The 20,575-nt window shown below is 48.2% G+C and overlaps 3 protein-coding genes across 5 annotated transcripts; 2 read left to right on the top strand and 1 right to left on the bottom strand.

Annotated features, from left to right (window-relative positions):
- Positions 1–2: 2 nt before the first annotated feature.
- CHTF8 (chromosome transmission fidelity factor 8) lies at positions 3–9,066 on the top strand. 2 transcript variants are annotated; one of them, XM_049622458.1, is made up of 4 exons: positions 3–90; positions 8,003–8,060; positions 8,322–8,439; positions 8,842–9,066. In XM_049622458.1, the coding sequence occupies exons 2-4, from the start codon at positions 8,038–8,040 to the stop codon at positions 9,064–9,066; spliced, it is 366 nt and encodes a 121-aa protein (XP_049478415.1). In that variant the 5' UTR covers positions 3–90; positions 8,003–8,037. The 2 variants fall into 2 exon arrangements, with proteins under 2 accessions (XP_049478415.1, XP_049478416.1); XM_049622459.1 differs by lacking the exon at positions 3–90 and adding an exon at positions 169–487.
- DERPC (DERPC proline and glycine rich nuclear protein) lies at positions 9,063–11,541 on the top strand. The gene has a single exon (XM_049622435.1). The coding sequence runs from the start codon at positions 9,063–9,065 to the stop codon at positions 10,701–10,703; it is 1,641 nt and encodes a 546-aa protein (XP_049478392.1). The 3' UTR covers positions 10,704–11,541.
- Positions 11,096–19,734, bottom strand: HAS3 (hyaluronan synthase 3). Of its 2 annotated transcripts, none has more exons than XM_049622433.1 (3): positions 19,099–19,734; positions 16,092–16,193; positions 11,096–11,203 (listed from the first exon to the last, which is right to left on the bottom strand). In XM_049622433.1, exons 1-3 carry the CDS (start codon positions 19,732–19,734, stop codon positions 11,096–11,098), a joined length of 846 nt encoding a protein of 281 aa, XP_049478390.1. The 2 variants fall into 2 exon arrangements, with proteins under 2 accessions (XP_049478390.1, XP_049478389.1); XM_049622432.1 differs by lacking the exon at positions 11,096–11,203 and adding an exon at positions 14,362–15,285.
- Positions 19,735–20,575: the final 841 nt, after the last annotated feature.

Raw genomic sequence — 20,575 nt, 5'->3', positions numbered from 1 at the left:
GGCAGTGCTCGCGGCGGCGGCGACGGCGGCGGGAGGTTCGGTTGTCGCCCGTTGGCCGCGCGGCGCCGCGCTCGGCGGCCGCCATTGCAGGTCAGGCCGCGGGCGGGGGTTGCGGGAGGCCGCGGGGATTGAGGGCTGAGCCTGGGTTGGGGGCGAGGGTGCGAGGGAGCGGGAAGCTAGGGAGCTGGGGCCGGGTGGGGCGCGCGGCTCGAGGAGAAGAATGGCGAGCCGAGGGGCGGGGAGCGCGGGCGGGGGAGGGGCGGCCGGGAAGGGGGAGGGGAGCGAAGAGAGCCGCGGAGAGGTGGGGGCGAGCCCAGAGGAGCCCCCGGGGTGGGAGGGCCGGGAATTGTGGGGGAAGGGAGCGGTGTAGAGACGGAAGGCGGAGGGAAGGAAGGGAGTGAGCGGGGCGGAGCGAGAGAAGGGCGGAAAGGGTGGCCGAGCGCGGGCGGAGGACGGAGAAGGGGGCGGCGCGGGCCGGAACCTCGAGGTACGTGCGGGAAGGGGTTCTTCCCCGGGTGGGGAGGGAGTCCAGCACGTGAGGCTTGCGGGAGCGGGGTAGAACTGGAACCCAGGAAGTAGCGGGCATATCAGAAAGCGTACTGGGGGGGGGGGGTAGGACTATGAGGTTTGTTCGAGGGGACATTTTTAAGTCGCGGTGGAGGGGGGAAGCTGCTGGTAGAGGTAATTGGGAGGGTGGTTGCAAGAAAGAGTGCTCCAGGCTCTTTGTAGGCGGAGTGAGAGACTGGGGAAGAGTGGGGTGGGGTCCTGGAGTAGCTAAGCACTTCATATTGAAGAAGGAACAGGGCAAGATCTGGAGAATGAAATGAGGGTGGTAGAAGGACGTGTAAAGAGAAATCTTTGGGAGGAGGGTGGACGGTTTGGAAGATCACTCCAGTGAGGGGTGTGGAGGAATGCAGTTTAAAGAATACTTTCCTTGGGAGGTAGGAGAAAGGGTTAATTAGGTTGATAGGAGATCCCACCGAAAGTCTGGGGGTGAACTGGAGGGGGTTGGGGAAGAGAGGGAAAGCGGATCGAGAAGTCCCAGAAAGTGGGCGGGACTAGACGTAGGAAGTGTTTGTAACTGAAGGGATGGGAGGGGGTCAGGGGTGAGGGAGGAGAAAGTGGGAGCCGGTTGGGGGGGGGGGGGAGAATCCCGGATAGTGTAAGACTTCAAGCAGGGCTAGAAAGGATGGGCTTTGGGGTAGATAGGGGTTATAGTAAGAGGAGGAAGGGTTCAGATGGGGCTGCAGAGTAGCAGAAGATGGAGAAAACTGGAGTAACTCAGATCGACTGAAGCCATCTTTTTCACCCATTGTCTGCAAATACCAGTAACTGATTCCCTCCATCATGGGAATCCTAAAATGTGATGGGAAAGTACCACGTGTATGCATAGTATCCACACATGTTTTTGAACACACTCTTCACTAATGAAAAGTTTGGAAGCATTCATTTCCACCCACCCTCCATAGCCCCTCTTTGGAGGGGAGCAAGCTTCTCATTTAGAAACCGAATTTTAGCGGTTAATGACATAAGCCTGTCAAGAGACAAGATTTTCCCTTTGAAACTTAGACCATCTCCTTCAGTCACAAACCACAATGACACTGTTAATAAAAATAACCTGCATTCATATATGACAACTTCCTGAATTGTTGGTTTAATGGAAAGGCACATAGAGAAATAGTGATCTTTAGAGGAAAAAAAAACAAAAAAAACCCTTTCAGAACTTAATCCTTGAAGCAGTTTGGTGAACCTTGACTGTCCTGTTTGAATTGTTCTCACATTAATGTAAACTTGGTTTTACTCTGATAACCTGCTGCTTTTCTGGATGTTTTAGTCCACTGTAAACATTAATAATTATACAGTATAGTATTAAGACATTATTTTGGACATATACTAAGAAAATGTCATATTCCTCCCCATGTAATAAATAGTTTGACCCTAAAGGCATACCACGTCTTAGTCGCTGTTCTGAGGATTTTACATTCATAACCTCATTAAATTTTCACAACAATCCTTTGGGATAGGTTCTTTCTTATGCCCCATTTGTTGGTGGGGAAACTGAAACTTACAAAGTTAGATTACTCCCACGTCCTATATAGGGTAAGTGACAGAATCCAGGTCCGACAACTTGAGTTCTCACAGCATTTCTAAACAAAGAACAGTCCTGGGACTAAATAAAAGTTTGGTAAATGCTAAGTGTTGGCCTAGCAATTTGAAAACACTTTGTGTCATGGATTTAGTTTTTTTAAATAAAAAACAAAAATTTTTATATTGAGAACTGTAAAGTTTAAGCCTTTATTCCCTTTTTTAAAAAAACAACATACAAGATGCATTGAAAGGTGTAATGAAAATTTGTAAAATACTACTTAGCTCTAGTGAAACTTAATTTGTAATTACCCTTGAGTCCCCTTATTTGGGTAAAAACCGTATGTTCTGTTAAATCTATACCACACTTTGTTCTACCACTTTGTATTTTGGGGGCAGTTATCATGAGGCTCATTGCTCATTCATTTTCAGTTCTCTGTAAGACAGCAGTAATATTTTAAAACAGTTTAACAATTCAGAAAGCAAAGTATAAGAAACTCACTGACAAAGAATGTACTCTCTTCTTTCGGCTCATGTTGCCTTCTAAATTTTGAATCCTGGAGGTGACATTGAGTAGATCTCTAGAGATTTCAAAAATCTAAATTTCAGCAATTGAATATGTTTTCAACTACCTACCCCACAGATGTAATAGCTGCTTTGGCTGCAAGTTTTGTAGGTTACTTGGTGTGTTGTAGACATGAGAAAGGCTAATAATATCTGTAAAACACTCAGAAGTGATATAGATGTACTGTATTCAAGGGGCTGTGGGAGAGGACTGCTGGAGAGGCCATATTGTGGAAGCGTTGAGGTTCACATCCCAGCTCTACCGCTTACTAGCTGCGTGACCAGTTACTTAACCTTTAGTTTCTCTGAGCATGTTTCTTCATCTATAAAATGGGAATAAGTGTGTACATCATTAGGGTTGTTTTCATAGTTAAATGAGAAAATCAGATAAGTGTCCACAAAAGTTTAGCTACGGGAGAAATTAAGCTTTTTATATCATAATGCCTGGATTTTTTTTCCCTCTTAAACTGTGTTTGCACTCTGATTTTTCAGGTTTTTAATAACAACTTTACCAGTAATTAAGTTCAAATAGAGGTAGAAGTCAAATGATAGTTCTAAATAAGGTACATCCCAGATTGGTCTGGTTCTAGTTAAATCTTTTGAATTTTGGGTAGCAATCCATTTTAGTTCCGGATTGGTTTTAAGAATGCTGGTTCCTTTGCTGTGCTGTAATTTGTTCAGGGGTCTCAAAATTATCTGGACCACTGTTCCTGAGAAACAATAGTGTGTTGATTTTACCCAGGACCTCCAGACTAGCTTCATGTCTGAAGACTGGGGATGATCTGGGGCAAGCCATTTCTAGAAATTTTTAAGCCCCACAAAGGGCTTTTTTTTTTTAAGGGAAAAAATTAGAGTTAATTAGAATGTATAAAGTGCTTTTAAAATTTCTTTTATAGAGCTAAAGTCACTTGACTGAGTTAGGAATACAGAATTATGTATTGTTTATTTAGCTATATGAAGGCCCAGAAAAATTAAGCAGAAAAAATACCCCTTTGTTGAGATGTGGGAGTTGGGGGGGGGGGGTCAAAATAATTCATTTCAGGGAAAAGAGGTTGGGTTTTCTCCTCACTTTGCCATCTCTTCAGGTCCACACTCTAGCTGTAGCCTGTGAAGCTCCACTCTGAAGTACAGTGAATTAAACATCTTTTAAAAAGTGAATCACAGGGGCGCCTGGGTGGCACAGTCGGTTAAGCGTCCGACTTCAGCCAGGTCACGATCTCGCGGTCCGTGAGTTCAAGCCCCGCGTCAGGCTCTGGGCTGATGGCTCGGAGCCTGGAGCCTGTTTCCGATTCTGTGTCTCCCTCTCTCTCTCTGCCCCTCCCCCGTTCATGCTCTGTCTCTCTCTGTCCCAAAAATAAAAAATAAAAAAAAAAAAAAAAGTGAATCACAAAATTCTCCTTGGCTGTACAGTTACACATACTGTCAACTTAGAATTATTATTCGTAAACCAAAGTAAGTTAGTTGGTCCTAGCCAGATCTGGGATTAAACTCAATACTGTTGAGAGAGAGGTGGCAAACAAGCTCTTCCATTGACTCCTTTTAGTTTCATGATTTGCTAGAGTGTATTCTTCAGGCTGTGTCTTTAAATGTTGTTTTTGATAAATCTGCAGTTTCTACACAGTGTTTTAAAACAAACGTAGAAATTGTTCTAGTTGTCTTTATTGCTGGAATTAGTTGAAACTGAAGACTCAGAAATTTTTGTTTTGTTCTACAGGAAATATTTATTGTAATGTTACATCTATTATTACTAATAGGATTTGGTTTGCACTATACTTCTTCACTTCTTCATTTTCCTACTACCTGCCTATTGTCAAGGGTATAATAGGGACAGATTGGGCTGCATGTTCTCAGATCCTTTTTAGACAACTCCACATTAAGTGAAATACACATTCCCTGTTGCCTCCATCAAGTATGTCCTCAGTGAAGTACCAGGTAGATCTGCCTGCTCTGACCCTGAGAACAGTTGCAGACAGGAGTAATCTCAAGGAGCAAGAGAAGGAAGGAATAATAAAATTCAGGTGACAGGCTATTTAAAAACATTTTTTTAAATGTTTATTTTGAGAGAGTGAGTGTGTAGGGGAGGGGCAGAGAAGGAGGGAGAGAGAGAATCCCAAGAGAATCTCTATCTGCTCAGAGCCTGACTCGGGGCTTGATCCCACAAACCTCCAGATCATGACCTGAGCCAAAATTAAGAGTGTGATGCTCAACTGACCGAGCTACCCAGAGGCCCCCAATTTTTTTTTTTTTTTAATTTGAGAAAATGCGAGGGGGGGCGGAGAGGGAGAGAGAGAGAGAGAGAGAGAGAGAGAGAGAGAGAGAAAGAAAGAATCTTAAGCAGGCTCCATGCTCAGCACAGAGCCAATGGGCTCGATCCCACAACCCTGGGAGGATGACCTGAGCCAAAAATCAAGAGTCCAACTGAACCACACAGGCACTCTGATAGGCTATTTTAAAGTCTAATTTTAAGGGGCACTTGGGTGGCTTAGTTAAGAGTCCCAACTCTTGTTGGCTCGGGTCATGATCTCACAGTTCCGTGGATTTGAGCCCTACATTGGGCTCTGTGCTGGCAGAATGGAGTTCTTTTTCTCCCCCTCTCTCTGTCCCTTCCCTGCTCACGCTGTCTCTGTCTCTCTCAAAAATAAATGAATTTTTTTAAAGAGTAGAATTTTAAAATTTGCTAAAGGAATGCCCTCTCCTACATTTCTTACTACCTTGGTAAATACATCCTCGTGTACATAAATGTAGTCAGGCCAGTCTACAGGTTCCTATGAGCTAGATTTCTATAAGTAGGAATGAACTTCATTCCTGTTCACATCTGCAGCATCCCAGTAGGACTAGCACAAATTTTTACCAGCCTGACTAGGTACAGAAGCAGGATGGTGAAGATGGTGGAGCTGTAGGCCAGGGAATTTTTATTTTCAGGAACATTGCTGGATGTCTGCCAGCGTCAGGAGATCTACTGAGGCAGGGCTTCCTGCATAAGTGGGTAAAGCTGCGTGTGCTCTCAAGTACCAGGGATTAGTACGCAGGTACAGGTATTCCGGCCCAGCTATCAGGCATCTATTTTCCTTTGCCCACTTAGGCCACTGTTGTCAGTTCCTGTTCTAACAGGAAACTTTCCGGGAAATGTGGAATACAATTAAAATATTTCTGCAGCCCATATGTACTCGTCTCAAACATGCTTCCAGAGGCCTTAAAGATTGATTTCCTTCCTTGCCGTGGTCTTCCTAGAACCTCTGTATCTGTGTGAACATGTAATTGTTTCTCAAAGTATCTATATTTTGTTATAAATATACCTATCAAGTAATATGTAGTGCGTTGTCAGTCATCAAAAGCTTAGTTATAAGAAGCCTTTAATCTGTATGCATTTATTAACCTTGAGAAACCTTCCAACTTCAGTTTCTAGTTACTAAGTCTTTTTTGATTCATGGCTAAAGTATACCTACCATTCTCTAAATTACAGTCACAATTATAGTGTGGAAATACTGATTTATTTTTTCCCTTCTCTAAAAAACTAGCTATTTATCTTTAAAGCATTTATGCATATATGTGGTCTTCAAAGTAGGCTAATGAGTCAGATAATCTGGATGCTAGCCCCATAGTCATTAAGTGACTTGTGTATGATGACACAGTGAAGAGTTTCTACACTTCTAGGCTGGAACCTGACTTTAGGTCTTCTGATTTTAAATTGTAATCCTTTCTCCGTCAGGAAACCTTAGAAGAATTTTAACAGTTCTTTTGGTTATTCTGGGTTGTAGTGGTAGGGCCTCCTTATCTTGTCACAAGACGTTTGCCCTTGAGCCTGGTGTATTTGTTCTCAAGCAGTGCCACAACTGGTGCTACTGCGGAAGGTCTGTTTTACTCAGAGATTCCTTGATTCCCCCTTGCCCTTCTGACCAGCTCTTCCACGTATGCAGTGCCTGCCTGATGCCTTGGTGCCTTTTCATTCTCACCGATACTTGGTTTTTTCCTTTGGGAGCATATTGATTATGATGGGTGTAGCATAAAGTCACGAGGCCTAGGTTCTTATGTGTGAACAGCATCTGATTCGTAATACAAATTCAATAAATATTAGCTACTGTTTATATCTGAATTTAAGACCAGTGAATTGACTGACCTTATGTTCCCAAAGTGTTTGGTGCTCAAGAGTAGAGGTTCTGCTGTCCTGGAAGGCTTTTGTCAACATACTTTTCCCTGAAGATCCAAAATGAAGGTCAACATACCAGTGAAGAAACCTGTTTAACTTTTTAATCTGGTGTTTGCACGTGCTTGCTTCAGCAGCGCATAAATTAATCTGTTGTTTGCTAACCTTGAGCACAATTAAACCTATTAACCTGCAGTACTACAACTGGTAAACACTAGACTACTAACTTTCCGCTAAGTTCCATCAATTCATTGGAAGGACTTATACAGAACCCGTAGTTTAGGTTCTCCCTATCCCCCTAACCCCCCAAGAATGTATCCTTTCTAGAAAGACAAGTGAAGATAGTTGTTTCAGGCAAAAATTCATTTTAACCCATGCTTTTAGAGTACCACAAACTTGCCACCAGGTGGTACTGTTGTATAAAAGGAAAGTTGATGGAGTGCCAGGGTATTTTAGTACCAAAGTGAAAGATGGTCAAGGCGTATGATGAGAGTCATGTTAGAAATCAGCTTACCATTCACTAAAGTTGTCTGAAGGACTTTTTCGTTTCTTGGCTTTTGTTAAAGGAGGTCTTTTGAACCTTGAAACATAACCAAAGTGTTAGACATGAAGTTTATATCATCACCAAAGGAAAATGTAGAATCTAAATGAATTCTTTAATTTCTTAAGAAACATGTAGACTAGGGGTGCTTCAGTCTGACTTCAAGTGTCCGACTTTGGCTCAGGTCATGATCTTGCGTTCATGAGTTTGAGCCCTGCACCGGGCAGGCTCTCTGTTGTCAGCACAGAGCCCACTTTGGATCCTATCTCCCTCTCTCTGCCCCTCTCCCACTCACACTCTGTCTCTCAAAAATAAAAATTTAAAAAAAACAGAAAATAGAACATCCTTGAGAAGGGCAAGTTAGCATTGTGGTCAGCAGTGTGGGCTCTAGTGTATGTTTGGGTTCAAATTCTGGCTCTTTGACTAGTAAATATGTGACCTTGAACACAAGTATAATACGTGTTAACTTTCCACACTATTGTTGACCTTTGGTGGTCTTAAGCAATGTTACATGTACGGTGTCAACTCAAAAAGATTTACATCTTAAAAGAGTTGTTAGGGGAATGAAATAAAATTTGTCTAAAGCACTTAGAAAAATGCCTCACATATAATACTTGATATATGTTAGCTATCATTATTATTGTCCTAAATTTTTTTTTCCTCTACAGCTTATTTTCAGTTGCTTTTTAAAGACGGAAAGCTCATGGTGCAAATTGTTATTTCCAGGTGAGTACATTTTGAGACTTCTTTTGTTTAGCTTGAATGATTAGGGTTCTGTAGGTTTGACATTTTCCTGAAAGAATTGGGGTTCTCAGGTGCATCTTGCACACGTCCTTGCATTTCAGTCTCTAGTTCAGTGCCTGGCACTGCCTAATTTCCCAAGAACTTATGCTCAACAAAGTTCTTCTGGGCCTTGAGTGGTGGTGTAGGACACTATTCATCCTTCACCCCTCAAAAATATTGTAACCGCCAGCCCTTTGCTTGCAGTGCCGGGGCTGGAGGCCTGGCAGAATGGGTGCTGATGGAGCTACAGGGGGAGATCGAGGCTCGCTACAGCACTGGATTAGCTGGAAACCTCCTGGGAGACCTACATTACACCACTGAGGTGAGGGGACTTTTCTTTCCCTGCCTAATGCCTCAGGAAAGCAAGCTACACCAAGGTGGTGCTCCCAGGACCCAGAGTGAGGACTGCCCTCAGGTTTGTTATTCGAGGTCTAGCTAATCTAATGTATCTGCTTGTTCTCCCCCAACCCCTGCAATAGCAGGGGAATTTAGCTTTGGGGAAGCTGGAAAAGTCACTGTTCTAAAAAGTGGAAATTCTCTTACCTGGGGTTAGAAAGAGTAAAAAGGGCATGAGGGTGGTTGCCTGGTGTGGCTCTTCAATATTGTTAGAGCCAAACCAGGGAGTGGAGGTGCCAGCATTGCCTTCCAAGAGCATCTCTGGAAGGCACCTGAGTATTATGACCTTGCCCTGAACCTTAGGCGTTTCGTTCTTGTTCTGCTAAAGGGAATCCCTGTGCTGATCGTGGGGCATCATATCCTGTATGGAAAAATCATCCACCTGGAGAAACCTTTTGCCGTCCTTGTCAAACACACTCCTGGGGAGCAGGACTGTGATGAGCTTGGCTGCAAGACTGGCACCCGGTACCTGGTGACAGCACTCATCAAAAACAAGATCCTTTTCAAAACTCGCCCCAAGCCCATTATCACCAACGTCCCCAAGAAAGTATGAAAGAACCCCGGATTTTCCCTAGAGAGCGGCCAACTCCTTGGACTCGTGCTCAGTTGCCACCTCGAGGACGACTCGACGGTTCCTTGGGACCACAGGGGGGTCCTGTCCTAAACACAGGTCACCCGCTGGGCATGAACTCTGATCCCTTCCTTATGGCAACTGGTTCTCTTGGTGGAAATTTGGCCCCATTTCCAAGGAACCCATCGCCTTTTCCAACTTCATCAGGCTCATTGGCTTCAAATCCAGCACCTTTCCCTGCTGGTGCTCGTGATCCAAGCATGGCTTCTTTTCCAAGAGGGATGAATCCCACTGGCACAGGTGCAGTTTCTTTCCCAAGGCCTGGTGGCCTCTTGGGCCCAGGTCCAGGCCCAGGCCCAGGCCCAGGCCCATCTCTAAACCCAAGGGCAGGGGCTCTACCAGGCCCAGGGCCTCTGTCTAATCCAAGGTTAGGGGGTCTCCCGGGGCCAGGTCCTATGTCCAACCCAAGGGCAGGTGGTCTCCTGGGAACAGGTCCTGACCCCAGAAGTGGCGGCCCCATGGGCCCTGGATCTGGGCCCAACCTGAGAGCAGGTGTCCTGTTGCCTTCTGGGAATGGTGCTCCTAATCCTAGGCCTGTTGGCCTGGGACCAGGACCCAGTCCCAATCTGAGATCAGGCTTCGTTGGTACAAACCCTGCCCCGAGATCAGGTATGTTTCCAGGCCCTGGCCTTGGGCCCAACCCAAGAGCAAATAGCCTGGGCCCAGGCCTTGGGCCCAACCCAAGGGCAGGTGGCCTGGGACCAGGCCCAAATCTGGACACCAGAGCAGGTGGCCTCCTGGGCACGGGATCTGGTCTTAACTTAAGGATGGCTGGACCTCAAGGCCTAGATCTTGCCCCCATTTTAAGAGCAGCAGGTCTATTAGGAGCAAATTCAGCTGCTTTCTCACAGGCTTCTGGAAACATGGGCACAAGCCCATCCTCTATGGCAAGAGTACCTGGCCCCATGGGCCCAAACTCGGGTCCTGGTTCTCGGGGAATTGGCCTTCCAGGGCCAAATCCATCTCCCATGTCCAGAGCTCCTGGCCCCATAGGCCCTAATTCAGCTCATTTTTCAAGGCCAGCTGGGCCTATGGGAGTAAATGCCAGTCCCTTTCCAAGGGGGACCGGTTCAGGGGGGCTGAATCCAGCTGCCTTTTCTCAGTCTTCTGGCACATTGGCTTCAAATCCAGCTAACTTCCAGAGGTCTGCTGGCCTCCAGGGCTCAAGTCCAGCAATTTTCCCAAGAACCTCTGGGCCACTAGGCCCCAACCCAGCTAACTTCCCAAGGGCCAGTGGCTTGCAGGGCCCAAGTCCTGCTGCCTTCCCAAGGTCTACTGGCCCATTAGGCCCTGGTCAGGTTACTTTCCCCAGGTCAGCTCCTGGGCCCCTGGGCTCTTCTCCAGCAGGCCCTGTGGGCATCAACCCAGCTCCTTTTGCAAGGCCAACTGGGACCCTGGGTCTAAACCCGGCTTCCTTTCCAAGGATGAATGGCCCCGTGAGCAAGACTTTGGTCCCATTTCCTAGAGTGGGGAACCTCCCAGGCACAAACCCAGCTGCTTTCCCCAGACCAGGGGGTCCTATGGCTGCAATGTACCCAAATGGAATGTTACCCCCTTAAACACTTTTCTCTCCAGAACCACTCTGGTTTCCAGGCACCGTGGTTCTGGGCAGGAGCTGTGTTTTAGGTAAAAGGGTAGATCTGGAGCTACAGTCTGAAGTACCATAGCTGGGGCTCAAGTTCAAATGAGCCATCTTTTTCCTCCGCTTCTTTCTTGACTGAAGGTGAAATGTTACTTGTGAGAGATGGACTACTGCAGGTGGGAATGATCCTGACCTTGAGAGAAAGGATCTCCAGCCCTCCAGAAGCCTGCTGTGCTTTTGTCCCACAGCTTTCTGCCCCTTGTTTCTTACTAGTTTCTTGAATTGTTCTTGTGGACTTTTCCTCAGGGATACATTGGCCTGCAGGTCCCAATTCATATGTAGTCCTCTGCTCACCACTGGAGAATCAGCTCACTGCTCTCTAGAACTGTTGCAATGGTGAATGGACCATGCTTCAGCAGCTCTGCCCTGGGCAGCTTGGACCTGGTCATCCTCTACTGCCATACCTTTCCCTGAGGGCTTGAACACAGAACAGGGAGGTGGGCAACCACTTCAAAGACCCACCAAATACAATTTTGCTTGATTAACTGGGCCTGCAGCTTCCTTCTCCTGGGACTTAGAGGAGGCCAGAATCAAGGCTCCACCGCTCACCTAATTCCCTCTCCACTAGTACTCCCGATCAAAGAACCTCAAAATTTAAACTGACGTCAATGGGAATATGGGAACTGGGGTAGGGGGTGGGGGGATGAAGGGGAGAAATCACTGTGCTTCGTTCAGCCTGAGGTGAAAGGATGGTTGGTGTTTTTCCTGCATTGTATCTTTTCTTACTGTTTCTTTAATAAATGGGATGAGAGGGCTGCCAATGTCACTCCATTGAGTTACCTGTTTCCACAGGAAAGGAATTTTACCCAGTGCTTTTCATTGTTTTAGACTGGCCACAGTCCTGTATTATCTGCCAGATGAAATGCTGTCACTCAAGGAGGAAATAGTGACCTTTACCTTAGCCAGGACTCCCTTGTCTGCCAGTGATTTCACCAGAGACCTTGCCCACCTTCAACAAAAGTTGGGCTGTTGTAGGTGTGCAGTTAACAGTAAAGTGGGCCTGCTGTATTCCCCAGGTCCAGAGGCAGCTGTGAACACTTACCTGTTTTGAGTTCCACTGCAACTACCTTGACAAAACCATTTCTATCTCAAGTACCTCTTTGGAAATGGAATAAACCAGTTTAAGGAAGAAGTAGTCCAGAGATAACCAGCATTATGTGAGAATCTTTATTTTGACAAGTGCAGTATAAAATTTTGACCTGAAAAGTAAAAAACAAAAACAAAAAGTAAAAATAAATATGTTTACAAATTATTGTAGAAAGAATACAAAAGGCTTAAAATTCTCAATGAGGAAAAACCAAAATGTGTCCAGTTGTATATAAAGGCTCTTCCCTTGCAAGAAACGGGGATAAAGCTGAAGACCCAGTTTGGTTTCGCTGCTGAAAAATGTACAAAATAACTTAGAAAAACCAGTAGAGGTCAAACGTTGTGGGCCCACTACTTGTACCTGCCTACCCTTGTTCTGAGCACAGTTGAAAACCACAGTGCAAGGCAGAGCTGATGGTAGGACAACCAGTTCTCCATCTGGAAATCCATCCGACATTAACCTTCAAGTAAAAGCTGAAGAAAAACAAGCCCTTAGTTAAGTGTGAGCTCTGCAGTTGGCTGGCTGACCGGATTTCCTCCATTGTAGTGCTCAAAATAGTTTACTTGGCCAGCAAAAACACGCAAGAGCCTGGAACAACCGCCTTTAGCAAATGCCTGCTGCCTCTTCCCAGCCTTCATGGGTTGGACCCAACACCGGCCAGCAATCTTCTCAGAAGCTCGAGGTCTGTGTGATGTAGCGATGTTGGTTGCACCTGGAAAACCCTTGCGTTCATGGGAGATGAAGGAAAGCACCAGGGTTTGCCAATCTGTGGCTCAGAGCACACTTTGTTCCTGTGTAGGAAGCACCTGGGCACACTAGAGTCTTGCCCCTTCAACTCCTGTCAACTTCAGTGCTGGTTCTGAGGGGCTAGCAGGCCCTGCTAAGAATGGACATTCGGAGAGCACAAGTACACCTGCAAGCAAGCAACCCCTAAGTCAAAGGGTTAGTCAAGATTCCCAGTTTCAAACTCAAGAGCTGAGAATTGTCTGTGGATTGCAAATGTCTAGAAAATGCTTTCCCTCGCTCCCCCCCCCCCCAAAGGGCAGAGAAATAAAAGCTTCAAGGGGCGTGAGAGAGAAAACAAGAACCTTAGGATTTAGGAACCAATTCCATCTCCAAGCTTGGTTTCTGGAAAGAAGCAAATGCAATAATGACTATCCACAACTTGGCTGTAATAATCTCCTTGAGAAGCCACTGAAGAGAATGGACAGTTTCAAAGATGACCAGCTTGGATTGGAGGCTTCACTTAGGGAACACTGAAAAGGTTTTCACTGGACATGATTGTCAAGATCTGTAGCCTGAAAGTCATGCACGCTTAGCCAGCTGCTAAGGAATCTGTATAAGCACTTCCAAGATTGTGGCTAATTTGGTCAGAGGCTCCTAATCATTTTTCCCCCCACCTGCTGAGGACAGGGTTGCTTATTGCAGAGGGGCTATGAGAGTCCAGACTCTGCCTCAGTTGCTAACTTGAAAAACTTACCAAATGAGAAGGAAGGTGGACGAGGTGACTTGGTGCATCACCTTGAAGCAAGCCAAGTGGAGGCTGTCTTAGACTCAGAGCTGAGTTTGAGAGAGGAATTCAGGAGTGTGCAGGATCAGGTAGCCAAGCCCTCACTTCTTTTCTGAGCATGTTGGGGTTTAATCTTCCTGGTAGATGACCAAAACCTTTCCTCTCCCCAGCAGAGATCACAGACAAGCTCATCTCGATGTCGGGCAGTTTTCAGGTGAGCTACATTCAGCCTAAGGCCCCCATATAGGCCATGGCCTTTAGCACAACCACCAATCTTTGTTCCTCCTGGCAAACTTTCATTTTTAACATATATGTATATACACCATACACACTTAAAAGGAGTTCAGTGCTAACTCTCTGCTAGTTTGGCTCATCCTTGGGATGTTGAGATGTGGAATGGAGTATGTCATGTAATAAAGCACCATTCCTGGACCCTGTTTTCTGATGCCCAAAGATCAGGCTTCTGGGCCTTGTATCAGGCACAATCTTATTGCATTGATAGCTAGATTTGGGGGTGAGGGTGGGGGACACATACTAGCCAGCCCAGATCTCTCAAATTCTCCCACCACCTCTGGTTGTGTTCAGATGGGCTAAGAGAACCCCTTCCCGCAGGCTGTCATTGCTCACTTACCTATCAGAAGTTGCCACTGATTGGAACTAATTGTTTTAGCACACTTCTGGGTTGCCTTTGGATCCCGGGGCAGGAAGTGGAATCTTTCCCAGAGGCCATGACACACGCAGAGGCCAACAGACAGGCGGCATGAAAACAAGTCGCCCCCTGAGCTGGAAAGGTGTTGCCTCTAAGCAGAACTGCCCCAGGCCATAGTACAGTCACCATTCTTTGCACTTCAGATTTGTCCTTTGGACCATTGACGGACTAAAACAGCACTCCCTCCTCCCTCCCACCCCATCTTTTCTCTTCCATTCCCCTTCCCTCCCTTACCCATTGCACTTTTCCCACTCTGCTTGGGGGCCGTGTCACACCTCAGCATAAGCTAGGCTGTACTGCTCTGGCTTCTTCCCACATCGCCGGGCGATGATGGCCAGATACAACATGAGGAGGGCTACCCAGTAGCAGCCATACAGGATGGCCCCAGAGACCAGGAAGGCTAGCTCTGTCTCGCTGAACAGATCCTGGCAATACGCTGTGTAGGCCAGTCCCCCTAGAAGGACTGCCACCCAGATGGACACAGGGATGAGGCCAATGAAGTTCACCACGATGGTTTTTCGGCCAGAGGTGCCCCAGCCAGACTTGTTGATGGTAGCAATGGCAAAGATCTTGGCTGGCAGGAGGCTGGACATATACAGAAGGGAATAGAGGGACATGAAGATCATTTCTGCATTGCCCCGAAGGAAGCAGGCATAGGTAGCCTTGATAATGCCCACCAGCTGCACCGTCAGCAGGAAGAGGAGAATATTCCAGATGCGGCCTCTGTAGAAAAGCTGTATGACTGTGGCAATGAGGAAGAAGGGGAAGAAACCTGTGACCACTGATTCGTAGGTCATCCAGAGGTGGTGCTTATGGAACCACAGAGAGTTGTAGAGCCACTCTCGGAAGTAAGACTTGCTCCAGCGGGTCTGCTGGTTGAGCCACCGGAGGTACTTGGTGGGAGTCTCTGTGAGGCACTTGGAGCGTGCTGTATACTTAGTCCGGTAGCCGAGGCTCAGGACTCGGTTGGTGAGGTGGCGGTCATCTCCGAAGCTGCACTTGCTGCCCAGGAACTTCTGATGGTACCAGTCCTCCAGGAATTGCTGGAGGAGGCTGTTGCGGTACATGCCCAAAGGCCCACTAATACACTGCACGCAGCCGAAGTAGGACTGGCAGGCCCGCTCCACGTTGAAGGCCATCCAGTACCGCACACTGCTCAGGAAGGAGATCCACGAGTCATACTTGTTGAGGATCTGCAAGGGAACCGGAGATGCTGGGCCTCCTCACCTGAGGACTTGAGCCCCAGGAGATAGACAGCAGAGACCATGAAGCCTCCTTACCCTGAGTTCTGAATCCCATCGCTCAAACTCCTGGCCATCAGTCCTAACCCAGCCAAAGCTAGAAAACCTGAGGCTCGGAGGAGCCAACCACACCCAGTCACTCTCACTGTGGTGTGCACTGACTGGCCCAGTGAAGTTGCTCTAACAGCGAAAGCCACCTTCCATCTCAGCAAACAACTGGATGGTGGCAGAGAGAAGGGCTTGAAGATGCAGCTCATCACCCCAGCCCCCTATCCTGACCCTTCTGCACTCGGAAAGCTTCTCAGGAAGACTTGGTGTGTCACCAGCAGTACCCTCTGGAGGAAGATGTGGCCCCTTGTTCTTAACCATACTGCCCTGTTCTTAACCATTCAGGGCAACTTCCTGAAGAACAAGGGTTTTCTGAAGGGTCCAACTTTGGAGGTGCTTGCTGCGCCAGTGCCCCCAAAAAGCAGCACCCTCCGTGATCAGTAGCCTCAGGATACTGAGCCCCTCCCAGCAGCATAGGCTCTCTACATACCTTTAGTGATTTCCTTTTTCCTCAGGTTGAAAAAGAGCAGGATAGGGATGGGGTAGCAAGTGAGTTCTTTGATACTAGTGAAAACTGTCCAAGAAGAACCCTCCCCCCCACACACTTCCAAAATACTAGACATTCAAGACGCTCATTTTCCAGGCATATTCACTGTATTAGGAAGAAGAGTCTAGGCCCTACCCCCCAGGAGTCCCTGATTACTTCTTACTTGTACATCTCCTCCAACTCCCCCTACTTGGGGGTCCTCCTCCAGGACTCGAAGCATCTCGATGGTGCAGGCTGGATCCAGCACGGTGTCAGAGTCGCACACCTGTAGAGGGAGGAGTGCATTATCAGCCCATTTTGACCTGAGGCCTATGCACACCACATGCTGCTCACTGCTGCAGGGACATAGCCGCCTCTCCTAGGATTCACTTCCAGCTACCAGCAAAGAGATCTATACTAAATGCAAGAGGTGCGGCAAATAACAAAAAGAAGGAAAAGGAGACTTTAGATACCAGGTTTGACAGCCACTGGGCTGAGAGACAAACCCGGGAGACTTGGTGCCAGGCCTGGAAAGGGAGAAGGGCTTAGCACTGGGCAAGTTTTTAGCTTCTACAGAGACAGGCTCCACAAAAATGGTCGCCAGACATTTCCCTGGAGTCCCTGGGAAAAAAGGAGGAACACATTATTGAAATCAGATGACAGTACAGTAGCTAGGCCAGGGCAGGCAGACCCTCCACATTAGGCCAAGAAATGGCTCTTGCCAGAGGCTACTGCCCGAAGCGCTCTCCTAGGATTCTTAACGAGGTCTCTTCCCAGTTTCAGCCTCTGGTACCAGTTTTGGACAACCTACAGCCCAAGAGCAGGATGCATCTACCCAGTCATAGGCCCCCCACTAATAGGGCTGCGAGGCCTTCTGTGCTCCTTTGGCCAAGTCTCTGAGGTCAGGGTGCGGTATGTTCAAGGGCTGCCCTCACCTGCATTCTCTGGGAAGCAGGAGCTGGAGTCTGGCACCTGACACCATTTGGCCATCCTGACACGACACCTGGACTTTATATACTCTGGATGAGTGTGGAGGCTGGCAGCTGCTGCCTCCAACTAGGGCCTAGAACAAATCCTGCCCACTTGTCCACATTCCCCGGGGAGAACTCATGGTCTGATTCTAACAGGTGGCTCCATTAGTAGTTGAATCTGAGCTATGAACTCTCACCCAGGTGGCTGACTCCTTGTCTATTTTCTAGAAAATTACACAGAGCCCAGATAACCACTGGAAGAACAACAGAGCAAAGAGCAATACCCACAGATGAGCCTACACTCGGCTTTCCAAAAGCCTAAAATCCTTTTACTGAAGTTGCTAATCCTGCGGGAAGGGGGCTGCCCTCCCACCCCATGCCCCGACCCTGCTGGAAGATGTGCTGGCTACAGACCAGCAGCTAAAGGTGGAGGGGGATCCAGGCAGAGCCATCACACCTGCTCCCTCCTACCTCCTCACCAACCTCGTGCTGGACTCCCAGCACTTCCTGAACTTTACAGGCCAAGTTTTCCAGGACTGCCCGTCTCAAGACCACTTCCTCCCCTGACCCTAACCCATTCTTCATGCTGCTCAGCTTCCCTCACTCCAGGGAGGTCTTTCGAGCAGAGCAGGGTTAGAGTAGTTAGAGCTCCTGCCTGCCTGGGTTTCCCCCTGGCTGAGGCAGGGCCGTCTCCCTCGGGGAAAGACCCACCAGTAGCAGGGCTGTTGGAAGACAGGCTGGAATCCACCAAACGTGACTGAAGCCCAAGCTGCCCCAGGCAGTGAGCCCAGAGCCATAAAGGGAAAGGCTGGCTCAGGTGTGTGAGCCTATTCGCTGATCCACCAGAACACACAAGTAATGGTCAGTAAAGGAAGATGTGTGGCAGGTCGGGAAATTCTGTGCTTCAAGAGAGCAGATGACAATGTCCCTGTGGTTTGAGCATGTGCCAAGTCTCAAGGGCTTTTCCTGTGTCCTCTGAGTCTCTAGGAAAGCTTTAGAGGCCCCTTGACTCTAGATGAACTACAGAATCAAATGCCTCAACAGCCCTCCCTACAAGGCCGTGGAGGTCCTTGGGCCTAGGAAGACAGAAAGAAGTCAAGGTACCAACTCATTTGAGGATGCAAGTTTCAAAAAAAGCCAAAGCCAAAATGTCTGTGGCAAGCTAGTTTTAGGTGGGTACAGTACAGAACATTTCAATATCAGGGTCCTCAACGTGCTGTCACCAAGACTGGGTTGGTACATAGGTGGGCTACCACGACAGGTGCTATTTATTCTGGCATGTGCAGAGAAGGAATGCAACAGAGAAACGGACGGTGTGGATGCTGGACCAAAAATCTGGGGTTCTGGGTGCAGTTTCTACTTGGTACCGACATGTGTGTGGTTTCAGTCAGTTCTTTCTACATTTTGTTACTTGAGAATCGGAGCTATGTAATCAGCCTAATAAAATTTTCAGGCTAATGTCAGTGACAGTTTGGACCAGAAGCTAGACTGAATCTGTTCAGGATCCCGACCTGCCGAGACTGCTGAAGGACTAAGCTGGGGGGTGACTCACTGCCGTGTCTCTCCATCTCACAAATGCAAATCTGACACGGGGTAGAGAAGGACCCTTTGGCCCATAACTAAAACAATACTTGAGTGCTTTGGAGCATGATTTATTTTACTCTTCACCACACCTTCTTATGGAGAGACTCATCTCCATGTTACCAGTGGCGAGGCAGTATAGCACAACGGGTAAGGGCAGACATGAGACGGACTGCCTAGGTTCAAATCCTATCTTTGCACCTTAGTGCTGTGTGAGATTAGGCAAATTACTTACCCTCTCTGTGCTTCAGGTTCACCTATGAGTGAAAATAATAGTAGTACTTATCCTCTAGGAATCCTAGGAGGATTAAAAGAATGGTCTCTGAAGCTCCTGCAATGGTGTGTGGTATGCAGTAAATGCCGCACGCCGATCTGCTCTTCTTAGTAGTGGGATACCAGTCCAGAGACCCACCCAAAGTCACAGAGCTAAGTAACAGAAGAACCAGGATCCCATCCCAGGTCTTTCTGACCCCAGGACTGCTGTTCCGAGCAGCAGCTGTCTTGTTGCCCTTCTGAAGCGCAGAGGAGGGGTGTGCTCAACACAAGAGACCTAAACTGGACCTAACCTCCCTGGACAGTATAGGCCCAGCTGGCTGGACACACCCCCATGTCTGCATGCTTCTGGGAAGGCACGCTTACCTGGATGTAGTCCACTGAATCACCAAGAGCCTTGAAAGCCGTGTACATGACCTCTCGCTTGCCTCCCCACTTCTGCATGATGCAGGAGAAGGTGCTGGTTCTCACCACATCCCGCACACGGACCATGCCCTCCTGCAGGCTGGCCTCGGTCTCCCCTTCACCTGCCTCATGGAAGTTGCTGCGCCACACAAAGAAGCCAGCTTGCTCAGTGCCGCCTAGCACCTCGTGGAAGATGTCCAGCATGTAGGCGTCCTCCTGGCGATTGCCATCCACCACCATGACCACCTTGAGGTCAGGGAAGGCGATGCGCTGGGCGGAGCGCAGGCACTTGCGCAAGTAGTCGGGGTCCTCCTGGTATGCCGCGATGCACAGTGCCACCGAGCGGCGCGATGGGGAGGCGAGTTTCAGCGGCCGGCCCGCCCGCCGCATGCGCCGGTGCTCCAGGAAGGCAAACAGGCTCTGGATGAGCAGGTGCAGGCCCAGGATGGCACCGTACAGGCCGAAGGACAGGTAGTGCTTCTCTGTGTGAATGAACTGGTAGCCTGTCACGTAAGCCGCCAGGATGCCACCCAGCACCGCCAGGGCAAACAGGCTGGTGCCCACCACACGCAGGGCTGTCGTCAGCTGCACCGGCATCTGGTGGGAGGAGGGAGGTGTGGAGTCAGGCAGAAGGCAGCGTTTCTAGTCCATGGGAGTGGGGGTGTTTTCTCTGGGCCTGGCCCAGAAGAGGGGAAATGATCCACTAATAAAAACCACTGCCGCTGACTGCGCATGACTAAGACTGTTTGTACAACTCGGTAGTCAAACTACTGGGGTTCAAATCCCAGCTCTCTGTCTGTGTGACTGTGTTCTGCCCCTTAGTTAACTCATCTGTAAAGTGTGGACTACAGCTGTACCTTGTAGCATCTTTAAGGGTTAAATGGATTACATATGTAAAGCATTTAGAGTAGCATTTTTTATTGTTAGACAAACCAAAGCCAGAAAGCTAGGTGATCCCCACCTGGTGGATGGCGGTCCTGGGGTGTGCATGACCCAAAGCTCTCCTAGGCAAGCTTCAGTTGGGGGGAACCTGAGGCCAGAGGCAGCTCTGAGCACATGAGAGGCCCAGGGAGAGCAAAGAGGAGGATGGCCAGGGAGGTAGCCATTGGCCAAGAGCTTCTACCTGCCCTGTACCCACTAGGGAGCTGCACAGTGGGAGGGGAAGCAAAGCACAAGCACCAATGAGGCCCATGAAAAAGTAGGAGAGGCAAAGAGGAGAAAGAGCAGGAAACATAAAGAGGTGGAGGAGGCAGCTTCCCTTTCTTCAAACAGCAAAATCAGACAAAGTTCCCCCTGTGTTCTCTGCTTTCTCACCTTTTTCTCATTTACTTGAGAGGCAGGAAAGAAAGGGAAAGCAACCAGGGAAAAGCAGACAAGGACGAAAAGGAAATGAGAGTTGGGGTGTGGACAGCTCTCCTGGAAGCCCAGCAGTCAGGGC

Source organism: Panthera uncia (assembly GCF_023721935.1).
Source record: "Panthera uncia isolate 11264 chromosome E2 unlocalized genomic scaffold, Puncia_PCG_1.0 HiC_scaffold_20, whole genome shotgun sequence".
NCBI lineage: Eukaryota > Metazoa > Chordata > Mammalia > Carnivora > Felidae > Panthera > Panthera uncia.
This window is presented reverse-complemented; position numbering and strand designations above follow the sequence as displayed.